We start from the raw sequence: 14,938 nt of genomic DNA, 5'->3' as shown, positions 1-14,938 counted from the left end.
GTGAGTCCACTTTTTGACAATTTCCACATTTCGTAATGATGAGAGTGTCAAATAAAACTCGGATCAGGAATTCATGTTCATAGCAAGTATCTCCCGTGGGTGGACTTCGAGATACATACGTCATACTACAACATCCGCGTTTTCTATTCGTTTAGCGTTGAAGCAGCAAATTGCGGATAACCTCAAATTGGTTACTAATTGTACTTTTGCACGTCATAGTTCAAAAAATGAAAACTCCAATTTGATCATAATGTTTCATGGCAAATGGGAGTGCATTTATATGGCGCTTTATCCACACCACGTTGTCCAAAGCCTCCTTTACTTTTTGGAAAACATATGCCAGTGTATACTGACATGCTAACGCAGCTGCCTCACCTATGGAAACGTTTTCCTTTTAGTGTAAAATAACTTATTTTAACTTCCAAGACTCCTTGCTCACAGTTTTTATTCCGCATTTGGTAAGGTTTTAAATCCATTCGTACCAGCTAGCTAGCGCTAAGCTAACCTGCAAGGGTTCATTTGTCCAATCCAACATCCATGTTTGCAACCTTCCACCACGCTAGGACGGCGTCAGAGGCCAACGGCCGAAGTAACGACAAAGGCGTTGAAACATTGCCTGGACAGGCTTTTCTGACTGATTGCTAAACAGTTTAATTTAACGCTCACTAGCCTGCTAAACATTCCCACACACAAACACTTTATAGCAAACAAAATTAGGGTTCGGCATTCCTTTTTATCCGCTAATACGCCTCTCAGTTCGAGTCACCAGTGATTTGTGCACAGCCCAACAACTATTTACATTCATATATGACAGTGAATGAACCCCCCCAGCCCCCTGAAAAAAGATAATCAATTACCATCACATTGGCCCGACTTCTGATTCCTCTTGAAGCCTGCTTTGCACTGACACACTGCGTTTGCGTTCGTCTGGTTGCATATGGCGTCCTCTCCGCATGGATTTGTTTTCTTGCCACATACATCGCCGCTGGAGACTGCAAATAAAAAAAAACACAGCCTTTTTGATTACACACCCGCCCTCGGCATTTCAGACACCTGCTGTGCTTTGCCTTTTGACGCGCAAAAGGCAAAAGGGCAGCAAGGGCTTTCGCATCGCATGCAACGTAACTCGCAAGCAGGGCCCTACACGCATTAGCGCGCACAACACAACATCGCAGCTAACACGAGGAGCTAGCCTCGCCTCCCGATAACCTCGCGGCGCCAGCCAGTAGTTTTGGACGGCTCGGATCTGCGTCAGCGGCCGGCCGACTCACGGGCTTTGCAGTCCTGCTCGTCGGAGCCACCGTCGCCGCAGTCGTTGAAGAGGTCGCATTGCAGCTGGATGGAGACACAGCGTCGGTTATTGCAGGTGAACTCGGTCTTCCCGCAAGGCCGAGGTCTTCCAGCCGCCACCTCTGCTTTGGTGCCCCGGGGAGAGGGGGTGGGGGGAGGGGAAATATCACAAGACAAGACTTTTAAAAAGCTTCAGACCATATACAAACAAAAAGTTCAGGCAGGGGTTCTCAAACTCTTTGGGACCGGGGGACACCTTACGGGGGAGAATTTTTCCTGCCTCATAAGACTAATGAAACGTAACGACCGTGTGCACCCTTTAAATGCCATGGGAATGATCCATGTCTTATTTCCTCCTCAATATTTATGACACGTTTGACTGAAAGGAATTTCATTACTTGCAATATGTCTCCGTCATCGCAAGCTGACATGCACTGCTTCCACTAACAACTGGGCTGCAAAGGAGCCCGGAAGAAGCCAAGCGTGGAGTCGATCACGCTCAACGTTGCCAAAGACGAGGCACCGTCTGTTCATTGCAAAAACATTGTTTAACCAACACAATGAAATCTTTTGATTTTCAAGTACTTGTGAAGTGGATCTTGAAAAGTACTACTACTTTGTTCTTTTAGTGAGTCCTTTTTCATTTCTTTACTTTCATTTTAAACGTCTTCAACTCTTGTTTGTAAATTCTATTAAATGTTGTACTTTTAATTCGGTGTGGGAGAACACCTGGCGCATCAAACGCATTGAGGGCGAGACAAAAACACCGATTGCAAACCAAGCAGGAAAACGCTGTTTCCATCCGTTTTTTTAGTTTCTGAAAGTGTAATTCCCTTTGTCCAGATAGTGTATCTAACATCTACCAAATGGTCCAAAGCCTAAAATACAGCTTCCTGCTTCAAACAATAATGTATGAGATTGAGATGTTCAAAATAGCTCAAAATACTTTAATTTACATGCATTCGCCGTAGAGTGGCTGGTTATCGGTTCACTGTTAGGCATAACTACAAATATCGAGATCAGGGGGAAATCGAATCTTTGCGCAATGATGTGGGAGGGGTGAAAAAAAAACGGAAGGAAGAAAATGAAGTGATAGCAGGATGGCATGATGGGACTGAGGTGAGATTGAGAAGACGGATGGAGGGAAGAGGCGTACAATGGAGGGAGGTAATGGAGTGAAGTGAGAGATTGATGGCCGGATCAATGGAATTAGAGAGGAAGATAAGGGGGGGAGAGAGAGAGAGGATGAAAGAGTGAAATATGAATGAAGCCATTTGTCCCGTTCGCTCGGGCCTGCTCGGCGCCATCACTCAAATCAGTGTGGCGCCGCGGGAACATGTCAGGATGTCGTAAAAGGGGAAAGAAGACGCAGCAGTTATCGTAGCAAGCAACTTGCGGGCGCACGCCGCCTTCTGCATTCCAAATGGAATGAACCCTTGAAGGAGCAGATTTTTAAACACAAAGGGTGGAGCAACACACGGGGACAGACAACACAACAATACTCACAAGCATCAACATTCTTGAACCTCTGTGAAAAACAACCATTATTACTGGGGAGTTGTGACATTTTGTTTTGTCATTTCCGGTGTAGAAAGCAGACGTGGCGCAAGAGTGTTTTGAGTTTCTGGCATGGTCGCGGAATACATGAAAGTCGTATCTCAAGGCAGGGAGCTAACTTTAGCCTGGGTTGTCAGTGGAGGTTACGGGCAGTCTCTGCCATGAATGTACTTTTTAAAAATTTTTTTTTAATTAATTTTAAGGGTAATGTAGTAAGACAAGTGAAATAATCTTCAAATGTTTTGGGACCATAGTTTGTGGCATATTTCCAACATTTTTAGGTGGGCTTGTTTTTGCTGTCCACATTTAGAGTGACTGTATCGCTGATGTTAGCGCCGCAACACGCATCATAGACAACATCGGCCCTTTGTAAGTTGATAAAACGTAGAACGTATACTGAATCATCGCGTGCTCACCACACTCCTCTTCATCCGAGCTGTCGCCGCAGTCGTCCACTTTATTGCAGACTTGGTCGGCACGCAGGCAAACATGATTATTTCTGCAGCGGAATGGCCTCGTGGGAGGGCAAGGAAGTTTTTCTGCAGATGAAAGGAGATAAAAAGCAAATGGTTTTGGCTTCGCGAGGGCCCCCGAAAAAAAAAATGCACGGCACACATTTAAATATCTACGCCGTTGGGGTTCGGGGGTGGTAGGGGGGCGGGGGGGGGGATATAGCGTCTCATAAATATCTTGCAAAAGACGATGGCTCCGTTGTCTGTTCAGCAGAGCACAATTGAGGCCCACCCACCGCACATGTCTGCGTCTTCGTCAGAGTTGTCGCCGCAGTCGTCTTTGCCGTCACACACCCATGTGTGAAGTTTGCACAAGGTGTTATTGCAAATGAATTCATCAGCCCGGCAGAAGAAAGCACCTACGGTCACACAAAGGAATGAAACACTCCCCCACACATTTTCAACGTTAGCGCTCAATGAGAAGTCTATTCAAGTGAACAAAAGGTGTGACTCCAATCCATTCCTCTCCCACTCCATCTGATTTCAAATCTTTTAAAGTGTTCTTTTTTTTTTTTTTTTTTTCCCCTGGCTTGTAGGTGGGAAGCACTTGCATCTGTAATCGTTGCTCAGTTGTTCTAAATCCAACTACGACAAAATGGGTAAAGACACCTAGCGGTTGCAATGTTTGCTCATGTTGAACCCAAAGGTTTATGATATTTCTGTGGTCAAGGTTGTTAAAGCGGCAGTCGTGCCCATTGTTCTCTCATCCCTCACTTCCAAGACCTCTATCCTGTTTTCTCTCTACCTACACGCTGTCCTGTATCTTCATTGCAAAAACAAAAGGTTGAGGCAGAAGGTCGAATTTTCCTGTCCATGACAGGATTGGCTAGGCTGAGTGAAGATCCGCAGCCACTTTCAAGTGAGATGCCCGTGTCGCAGTCAAAAGGTAAGCAGAGTTGCACTGAGTTTTGTTGGGTGCACGGATTAGCGTTAGCGCATACTTGATTTACGACAGCGTGAGTGGCGGCGCTTGACAACACATTTCTTCATCAAGCCTCCAAAACCGCGTGTCACGTGACTACTTTTTCCAGTGACCACAGTGAGCCAAACCGGGGCTACCGCTAATGCTAGCTGAACAACGCGAGGTCATTATGAGTTTAAATCAAAACATTTCAAAGTGACCCTTGCATCTTTGCATTGTGTCTATTGTACACAACAAGACCATTTGCCCTAAATGTTTAAAATTCCTTTTTTTTTTTTCAAAGACACAATTTCACAGAAAGTGAGGGACAAAAGAAAACATGGGCAGAGACAAAAAAAAAAACAATCGACCCGTGGAGGTTTAGAAACCAAGATACAAATCAAATCTGGACTTTGGTTCATCGTTTGAGTCCAACTGGGAACTGTTTCAAATTGTGACAAAAAACCCCACTCAATATGAATCTGATTAAGACTTTTGTCCATATAGTGTACGAGACTCCCACTGGCATCGCACCTACCCTGGCTGCAGTTTTCCTCATCACTGTGATCCATGCAGTCCATAACGCCATCGCAACGCCATCGTCGAGGGATACAGTGCGCTCGATTAAGGCACAGAAACTCATCTTCTCGGCACTCTTTCACGCAGCCAGTCTGTCACGGCGCACGTGCACTTTTAGCGATACTGATCCAAAAGGCGCATTCGTCGAGGCGGACGTGTACTGACCTCATCTGAGCCATCCAGGCAGTTGTCGTGTCCGTCACAACGCAGGCTGGCTGACACGCAGCCGCCGCTGTCGCACACGTACTCGTTCACAGAACACGAGGGGGCCACTGCGAAGGAATCAACTTCATTATTATCACACGACCAACAGGCCAAATAGATCAGCTCGTTTGAGTAATCCAGCCCCCCGCCCCCCCCCCCAAAAAAAACGATATCGCATTACTAACTCATTCACTGCCATTGACGTATTTATTTGTCTTTTCACAGTCCAGCCATTCAATCCTAGGAACACATTTTTTCAAACGCTAGGGTAAAAGAGGGTGGGAAAATGTCTGGCAGTGAATGAGTTAAACACAATAACATGTAGGTGAGGTGCAGGTATTATTTTTGTCCATTCGGGGTTGCAATCTTCACGTTCCACTATAGTATCTATGACATGGAATGTATATGGCTTTAAAAGGCGGTGAGTGGCCTGGTTAGTGACGTGGGTGTCAATGACACTTGCGGGCTGATTATGATCCGTTCTTACTGGCGATGGTAGGCTATATTTCATTCTTATTCAAATTTGCTGTTGATGTCCCCCAATTTATACTGGCAGTACAATCATTTCAAAATGTGTTGGAGACCTGTCCCAATGTGCCTTGGACAAGATAATCGCAACAAAGCTTAAACATTTTCCACCCCGGCGGAGAATTTCTTTTCCCCAAGTAAAAGAAAGTCAAGAAAATAACGAGAAATATTCCGTGCGGCAACCAGTGTTCAGTGGATCAAACAAAAACACATGTTGTACCTGTTCCCTGACAGTTTCTCTCATCCTCTCCCATCTTACAGTCTTCTTGGCCATCACACAGCCACTTTTTGGAGATGCAGAGGTTGTTGTGACACCGAAATTGGTCATCGGCACAGTGCGCCTCGCAGCCTTTCTGTGGGCCGAAAACACGAACAGAAATATGGAAAAGGCAACACAAGGCGGAAAAAACACTGCTAGCAAGGGTGCTGGTACAAACCTGCAGCACGTGTACATAATATTATGGCAATCACAATCGCATTTTTCCAATCGCCCACGCAGCAACAGAAATGGCAGCGCAATATGTTACACTTGAGCTGATACCTACAACAGTAAAAACACCGTTCATCAACCAGGCTTGAAAATAGCGAGTGGGTGAAGAGGCACTCGCGCTTTGTACTGCGCATCCACTCGCAAAGTGAACCTTTTGGAGCTCCTTTCTAGCCTTTTAGCATGTGCTAGCTCAAGGATCCTTAAACGCAGCCCAAAACGCCATTTAACTGCTGCGACCCTCAAAGCAGCCGCTGGGGTGGAACATCCCTGAAAACGGGTTCATATGGGATGCGCTGGGAGAAATTACACACGTAATATGCAGTGCAAATGTTTGGATAAAGGCCAATAGTGTATCCTAACTAGTTTCACTAAGAATAATGAATAATTACAAGTGTTTGCCCCTGAATTATGCACTGCATCATGACTATTGATGCCCCCACTTAGAGGAACCTTGAGAGCACGACTTGTACCGCTGATGTTTATTCCTCAACATATCTTAATGGAAATTGGAGCCAATGGGAGTTTGTACAGTTGTGTTGGGTTGGGCGATTGAATTGACATGCTGTATTTGATTCATTTAAATCACGCTAGAAGATACTTTAGTCCTATTTCAACATTTTAGAGGCTGTGTATACTTGTTTTGGTTCGTATACTTTACCGTGTCTGACCAGAAATCAAGTATATATTCTGACCAGTGTTTTATTTGTATGATGCAATTGAATAAAATCATAAAATCCCTCTTGAAGCGGAAGTCAACCCAAACACATTTTTTTCAAGAATATGTTCTCAGCAGGCTCACTATTTGAAACATGGTATTCGGATTAACTTTGCGTTTGTGGAATATAAATTAAGCAGCAAAATGCACTCGTTTTTAGCCATCTCTGGGGGCGGCCATTTTGTCTTCTGTCAACAGAAAATGACATCACAACTGCACGGCTGACTTGTTTCCTGAATCTGACTCATGATTGGTTGTTGTGAGCAGTTGATATGTCATTTTCAAACGCTAGAAGACAAAATGGCCGCCCCCAGAGATGGCTAAAAATGAGTGGATTATCACTTATTCCACAAACGCAATATTTATCAGAATGCCCTGTTTCAACTAGTGGGCTTGCACAGAACATATTCTTGACAAAAAAAATGTTTGCATTGACTTCCCGTTTAAACAGTTTGCTGTGAGCTTTTATTATTATTTTTTATCCATGCTAATGCATTTGAAGATCATCAGTGCCGCATTAACAAAAACTTGCCTCATCCGAATTATCCAAACAGTCGTAATCCCCGTCACAGCGGAATCGGGAGGATATGCAGTCTCCATTTGCGCAGGCAAAGTCTTTGTGGTTGCAGGTGACTGGCGCTGTCAAGGAAGTGAATAAATAATATTTTCCAAGAAAGAACAAAAGCAAGCGATGCAATCATGTTAATTAGATTTACAGCAAATACATCAGCAGATATCGTTATTAGCCAAATGTTTGTGTTCACAACCATGTGCTAATGCCTTGAAAAAAAAAAAAGCAAAACAACAACAACGCAATTTGAGATAATTAGACTCATTTTGTATGGATGATACGGGATAACAGCGGAGGCTGCTGGCAAAGCTGATCACCATGTAAATGCATTCAATCCTGCTTCTGCAATCGACGGGGGCAAAACTCTCTGAAGCCAAAATCGTGTTGCTGCCATTTAGTGTGTCCCAAAGGACGATATTAGGACGCAGCTAAACAGCTGCATCAGATCCACTGTCTGGGCTCTCCCCCTCATTATCCTGGACCGCCACGTGTGTGTGTGTGTGTACTGAACATGCATGTGTGCGACTCGACTAGATTCACAGCTTACAGTGAATAAAGAGCCAATATTTTTGCATCCTTACCATTTCCTGGCCAGCCTGTTTAATTGCTTCCAATCACACGGCTTGTATGTGACATGGACAGGTGTAATAGGAGGAATAAGCAACTCATGAATAACAACACAAATTATTCCATTTGGATCGAAAGTATGTTTTTTTATCAAGTGGATATGTGGCCCTAAACCTCTTGCCTGTTTGCACGTAAACATTAGCAGCTTAGCAGCTAACTAGCAGACCGAAGCAGTAATCAAAAATGTCATTTTTGTTCAAGACACACGTGGAAGTAGCAATGCTGTTAACGTCGCATCATAACTTCGAAATGATCACGTTTACATCCGAAGACATATTCATTATTCCTGAGGGCTACATTTAGTCGTTTACTGCGTTACCTGTTGTTCTACATTCTACTGTTGAGTGAAAAAATGTTGAAAAGGGAAGTAAACCCCATAACTTTCTTTACACCTGTTTTTAATCCATCTCAGGGGGCGGCCATTTTGCCACTTGCTGCAGACTGAAAATGACATCACAGTTGCATCAGGGCTCAGGTAACAACCAATCACAGCTGACCTGTTTTCTGAAGCTGAGCCGTGATTGGTTGTTATCCAAGCACTCAGCAACTGTCATTTTCAGTCGACAAAATGGCCAGCCCCCGAGATGAATGAAAATGGTGGATTTTGCTTCTTAACTCCTAATTCACAAACAAAATTGTAATCAAAATAATGTATTTAGACTATTGGGGGTGTTTACAACATATTATTGTAAAGACATTTTTGGGCTTGACTTCCTCTATGATAATCTGTTCATCATTGTTTTCCTTTTGTTTTAAAAATGAACTTATAATATTGAAAAATATTGAAGTACTCTCTAGTTACCACATTTGCCAGTACAGATTATTTAAAAACAATGTAAAGTTGTGACATGGATGGAAACTGCCGGTGGCAATTGAACTCAATTCAGTCAGGCCAGTAACCACAATAACATCGGCGACTCCGTTGTAAATTAGTGAAGGCCATTCATTAGCGACGGGATGATTGAATCGTCAGCTTGATCGACTTGATAGCGGGGAAAACGTTGCAGAAAAACCTGCAGTCTCCCGCCTGTGCTCAGAAAAACAAAGTGACGGCAAGTAGAGGAGTCAGGTTACTCACTGCAGTTCTGCTCGTCTGAGTTGTCTCCGCAGTCGTTCTGGCTGTCACACCTCCAGTGGTCCGGGATGCAGTTGTTATTCTCACAGCGGAACTCATGAGGTCCGCAGGTCTTTTCATCTTTTTCGTCAGGTGCAAACAAACACATAGGCAAAAAAAAAAAAAAAAAATGAAAGTGGCTTCAAAGAGCATGAATATTAATGCGCCGCTCGCAATCATATTTTGCGGGTGTAATCATCGTATCCTGCGGGTTTTCGCCTGAGCAAGTTTGACACTGAGTTCAAAACACAGTATGTTCACCGGAGGCCAACACACCATAAGATGAAATACCTGAGTGCACTTGCATTCACCCTCAGCACGATTTATGACACCAAGCCTCCGCCCACAAAAATGCAACTTTCTTCAAAAAGATATCCAGGAAGATTTCTGGAGCATAACAGTGTTGAAGCATTCAAAGTTAGCAGCCAAGCAACACCAACAAAAGTGAGAAAACCTCGGGAATAAAATACTAATTGTTTGGAGGACTACTTTTGACTTGTATTTGAGTCATATTTTTCTAAAGTAACGGTACTCTTGAGTACAAATTTGGGCTTCTCAACCCAGTTGTTGCCCAGGCATGGGCCGTTACCGGTTTCAAGGTATACTGGCGTTTTAACTCATTCACTGCCAGACATTCTCAGACCCTCTTTTACCTTTACGTTTGAAAACATTTGAAAAAAATATAAATAAGTTCCTAGACTGTGAAAGGACAAGTAAATTCGTCAATGGCAGTGAATGAGTTAAAAGTCAAAACAGTTTTTTTTGTTTGTTTTTTTACTCGTTTTTTGAGTTTTAAAGAGCAGGGGAGTAGTGTACTACATTTTGATTTTATTATCTCTTTATATTAATGGATGATGTTTAAAAATAAAAACGATTGCTTTCAAGCAAATATTTCGCCATTTCAAAATAACGCCTTTCAAAGCTGTAAGGGCAATACCGTGAAAGGGCAATATTTTGGCTGAAGGTTATCATACCGTCAGAATCTGATCATGCCTAATTGCAGGTTTCTTCCTCAAAGGCCATTTTTTTGCATATCGATTTCTTAAGTTCAGTTGGTTTCTCATTGAGTGAGGAGCCTGATTTTAAACCTTCTTCATATGTGAAGCGCCTTAAGACAAACTTTGTTGTGAATCAGAACTAGACAAATACAATTAAACAAACTTCTCCGGGATAACCTCTGCCAAAGAACAGCGTGGCAACTTTTGACCGCTGCACAATGGCAAGTCACTAAGGTCATAACAAAAAACAAACCAAACAAAGCAATGTAGTCAAACACTATTCCCCCGAACAAATGTCAAGGTCGGATGAAAAACTTTGGAGTTCGGCTTTGAGTTGTTCCAATGCAGTTCATTGTCATCCATGCGTGGACGTACGTGCAATCGGTATTTCAAGACTGATACGTCTGGAAAACTTGTCTCGCTCCAATCAGACGAGTGGAAGGTCTGAGTGAGAGGGAAGCCGAGTGTAAAGTTGATTCCGTTTAAATCGCATTCCCACCCAGCTCTAACCGAGGGAAGTGGAATGTTGTGATTTATGGTTAAGTGGAGTTCCGCAACTCACCGCAATTAGCCTCGTCTGACCCGTCGGCGCAGTCGGGGTCCTCATCACAGACCCACAGCTTGGAGATGCAGTGCATGGAGGCCTTGCACTGGAACTGGTCGGAGGAGCATGTGCTCTCGGCTGCACGTAGACACAGAGAGACAGAGAGAGAGAGAAAGAGAGACCTGAATGCAACTGGACAAGTTGTAGTCATTCAACACATCTGAAAGATACGGAGTAATTAAAAATGCTGATTATTCATTGGAATCCTGCGTCATAAATTCACAATGTCTCAGACAGCATTTTTATATTCGCTGCTGCAGTGTTAATTGCAACACAGCATTCAAAACCACATCCGGTCCTTGGGAGTGGGGGAAGTAATTAGTTTCACCCTAATTGGAATTTTTTTTTTTTTTTTTTTTTCCCCCATCTCTTCTTTTTCCTTCTGAATGCCTTTCCATTCTCATTCCCCCTCACTGTCACCCCTATCGCAATCATACGCGAGACAAATGTAGCAAGAGGAAAGACAGCAATGCAGAGTGATACTCTGACGTGGAGACAATTAGGTTGCAAAAGTATTGAAAGAGCTCTTCTCCAAATGGCTTTAAATCCATTTGGATTATTGGGGGGGTGGGGGCGTGGGAGACATTGAAAAACCCAAACCTGCAAAATTGGCCAGCATTCGTTTTATCCTGTTAAAACAATTCATTGCTGTGCAGTTAAGAGTCTGTACTGTATATCTATATCTACATCTACATATCTATCTATACATATATCTTTTTTTCTTTCAACAAGAAAAAATGTGTTTGGACATCCAGTCATGAAGGAATTGGCCAAGGTTCAAGCAACCGTCAAACAAGATCTTTTTGTTGCGCACTACTTTTTCGATGAACTCCTCCTCTGAAGGTCTGGCGAAAAAAACAGACGGCTTGAAAAATGTGCACGTGAAAACATGTCGATGGAGTCGCCAGCGTAACGGCTCGCGAGACGGAGACTCACGGCAGTCTGTCTCGTCTTCTCCATCGCCGCAGTCGTCTTGACCGTTGCAGCGCAGATTGAGAGGAATGCATTTTTGTTTCCTGCTGCACTTGAACTGGCCCGAGAGGCAAATGTATGTCTCTGCAAGAAAACCGATATGAGTCCGATTATTATCCATCCATCCATCTTCTATACCACTTTTCTTCATTAGCGCCATGCGTTATAGGGGCCTATTAGCCCAGCTGACCAGTCACAAAAAAACAAGAAGGTAGACTACACAAACAAACAAAACAAAGCCACAATAGACCAACGGCAAAACAGGAACAAAAAGTAACAACAAAAACAGGAACAAATCAAACAGAACCAGTCAAAGGATTGTTAGCATAAGGCAGAAAAAAAGGACAAAGACAAGCTGTAAGCGGGATCATATCGAACAAGTACAATGAGTTCGGAGATAAATGAGCAGCACATTTGGAAATGAGAATAGAAACGGGACATGGTTGCATGTAGAGGGAGCTTTAACTTCAGCTATGGACTTGGTTACTCTCGCTTTCTCAACGATTCCAGCCAAGGAACACTGGCAAGGTAGAACACAAACACTTTCATGCTAGTTTCACTTCTGTTCTCCCTGTCGGGGGCGCAGTGCCTCATTTGTCATGATCACCAAAGTGCCATCTTCATGTGTGGCACTGTGCGGTATTGTGGTCCTAATCAGCTAACCCCCCCCCCCCAAAAAAAAAAAGTACAGGCAAAAGCTTGTAGCGATTGAAATGAAATGAATGAATTTCTCCTCTTTGATGGCATCGGCGCTTCACTCACTCACCGCAGTTGGCTTCATCCGAGTTGTCACCGCAGTCGTTCTCTCCATCACAGATGAAAGGAGGAAGGGCGCAGAGACCAGTGCCACACTGAAAACGTCCTGGCTGGCATTTGAATTCCGCTATTGTCATAGACATAGAGACTTTATACTGTCAGAATTGAGAGGTGTCAAATGATGTCAACTCCCAGAAGTAACTTTTTTTTCATCTGATTGTCTAACATTCACGGCCAAGTTACTGTCACCATGACTTTGCAAATGACTTTTTTGGAACACAATGTACTCACGGCAATCTGCGGGTTCATCGGATCCGTCCCCGCAGTCATCCACCGTGTCGCATTTCCACCAGAACGGGATGCACTCATCCGTCCCGCAGCGAAACTGTTCGTACAAAGCGAAGCAAAGGCGGAAACAGAAGAACATGCGCTGAGTCGACGCGAATCCTCCATTTTAGTTTCGGCTGTCTTCGAAGCAAAGGCACAAATCAATACACAAGCACTTCGGGGGGCCAACGGAGCAGGAATGAAGAAAAAGAGAAAAAATAATGCAAAGCCATTCTGTTGTTTGCCTTCGGGGGAAGCTCTGATGGGGATGGAAAAAGACCATCGTCACCAAGTGGATCGCCTAATGAAAAGGCAAAGACACATTGCTGACCTGACTGGAGGTGCAGTTGGAGAGACACGTCTTATTGTCAGCGGCTAGGTAGAAATTACTGGGGCAGGCGCATTTGTGTCCCCCGCCGGGGGACAGCAGACACAGGTGACTGCAACCGCCGTTTGCGATCTGACACTGGTGCTTGGGCACTGTGTAGAGGGACACGCGCGCAAACAAAGACAATTTACCATCGTGGGCGAGAAACTTCTCAAGGAGACTGCGAAGACAAGCGCCAGATGGCCTTTCTACCTTCAGGCTGGCGCAGGGAGTGGTAGACCTTGATGGATTTGATGGCCTGCCAAGAGTTGAGGAGCTCCAGCCCTTGAGCGCCCGTCGTCTTCTGAACTCGCCGCAGTGATTTGGATTTGCCGTCCGTCCAGTAGATAAAGTCCTCAAACAAGGTCAGTGCCATCACCCCTTGGATGTGATCATACGACACTGGGGAGAGGGACAGATGGACTTGATAAACGTCAATGATTGCTATTCTCAGAGGTAAAATATTCTCTGTACACCAAAAATGTTCGGTCCGTGTTTGTTTTAGAGAATGGTGTTAAAACCGATATGATGGGGCCTGATTTACTTTAGGTTTGCGTATGCAAAAAATGGGCGCAGATTTGACGCGTCACACAAACTAACCCACGACTGACCCTCTGTGGCAGAGTGACTGAACATGCAATTTAGCGCCTGCTATTTGAGATCTTTGTAAAGCCCCTAATCCCACTGCGTGAAAATTTGCGGTTGAAGTGATTTTTCTTGTCGCAAGGAAACTTTCAAACCTTGAACGAAACCTGACGTGACGCTCGTTTTTCGAACTTTGCCAAACAGTCCCAAAAGTTTGCCCCTCTGTGGGACAGGGCCTCAAAACATAACAATCTCAGTAAAGCGCGCACAACATGCCCACCTGAAATCTGTTTCAATTTCCGGACAATTTCAGGGATCTTTGTAAATGTGGCCCTAGGTGTTTACAACACACCTTCCATGGCTTTGTTGAATGAGGGTATTACACTAATATCAGTCCTCTTTCCCGTAACTACATATTACCTTTGCGTCTCTGGGAGCCTTCCATATTGGAGAAAAGAATATGGTTGTCATCTGCCCAATAGAGCCTCTTGCTGGTATAATCGATAGCCAGAGCGGTGGGACTGTAGATCTCCTTGTCGATGATCACCCTTTGCCCATGGCCGTCCATGCCAATGCGTCCGATGTGCGGCGGTTCACAACAGTCTACCCAGAACACATACCTAGTCAGTAGAACACAAGAGTTCAGTGCCTGATATCCACTTTTCAACGATGAAATTGTTCAGCCGTGAGAGTGAACAGACTCAAATCAGGAGACGCTCATCCGTCATTCAGTGCACATACCCTGTCTGAGGGTCCAGTACCAGATCGGTGGGGTTCTTGAGACCTGAGCTGATCAGCACGGTAGGATAGAGACCATTGGCCTTGGACACCTCCAGTGTTTTCTTTTCCGCATCACACCAATATAGATTCTTTCCAATCCAGTCCACCGCCAAGGCGCTGGGAACTGCTGTTTTGTGGACAATCTGATAAAACAAGAGCCGAGAGTCTCACTGCGCCTTACCCGGCCGGACAAGCTTGGAGGAATACTGAACAAAGTAGCGGTAAACATAACTTGCGTGAGAGTCTAATTAAAAAAAAAAAAAACAAAACAACAAAAGAAAACAAAAACAAGGTGGCTTTCAAATGTATTATGAGACAAAATGAAGTAAGAGGGAAAACAATGCCCCCCAGCAAAAGCAATTTGTTTGGTGACTGTGTACTTGGAGCAAAATGAAGCATTTTGATTCAAAACATGTTTAGGAGCGTCGGTATCGTCGGGAGTAATCAATACTTTCAGGGCA

The 14,938-nt window shown here is 44.2% G+C and overlaps 1 protein-coding gene across 1 annotated transcript in view; it reads right to left on the bottom strand.

Annotated features, from left to right (window-relative positions):
• Positions 1-14,938, bottom strand: part of lrp1bb (low density lipoprotein receptor-related protein 1Bb) — a 213,756-nt gene that overhangs the window by 22,593 nt on the left and 176,225 nt on the right. The window contains exons 59-75 of the mRNA XM_086052142.1: positions 14,439-14,620; positions 14,118-14,317; positions 13,326-13,514; positions 13,077-13,225; positions 12,710-12,803; positions 12,429-12,545; positions 11,627-11,746; positions 10,649-10,768; positions 9,053-9,169; positions 7,309-7,415; positions 5,792-5,924; positions 5,005-5,111; positions 4,799-4,931; positions 3,596-3,718; positions 3,264-3,386; positions 1,272-1,415; positions 858-992 (exon numbers count right to left, since the gene is read on the bottom strand). Coding sequence (XP_085908268.1) covers positions 858-992; positions 1,272-1,415; positions 3,264-3,386; positions 3,596-3,718; positions 4,799-4,931; positions 5,005-5,111; positions 5,792-5,924; positions 7,309-7,415; positions 9,053-9,169; positions 10,649-10,768; positions 11,627-11,746; positions 12,429-12,545; positions 12,710-12,803; positions 13,077-13,225; positions 13,326-13,514; positions 14,118-14,317; positions 14,439-14,620 — 2,293 coding nt within the window. The remainder of the gene's footprint in view (positions 1-857; positions 993-1,271; positions 1,416-3,263; positions 3,387-3,595; positions 3,719-4,798; positions 4,932-5,004; positions 5,112-5,791; positions 5,925-7,308; positions 7,416-9,052; positions 9,170-10,648; positions 10,769-11,626; positions 11,747-12,428; positions 12,546-12,709; positions 12,804-13,076; positions 13,226-13,325; positions 13,515-14,117; positions 14,318-14,438; positions 14,621-14,938) is intronic.

The sequence above is a fragment of the Filicampus tigris genome, chromosome 14, assembly GCF_054856515.1.
Source record: "Filicampus tigris isolate MCC_2025a chromosome 14, RoL_Ftig_1.0, whole genome shotgun sequence".
Lineage (NCBI taxonomy): Eukaryota > Metazoa > Chordata > Actinopteri > Syngnathiformes > Syngnathidae > Filicampus > Filicampus tigris.
This window is presented reverse-complemented; position numbering and strand designations above follow the sequence as displayed.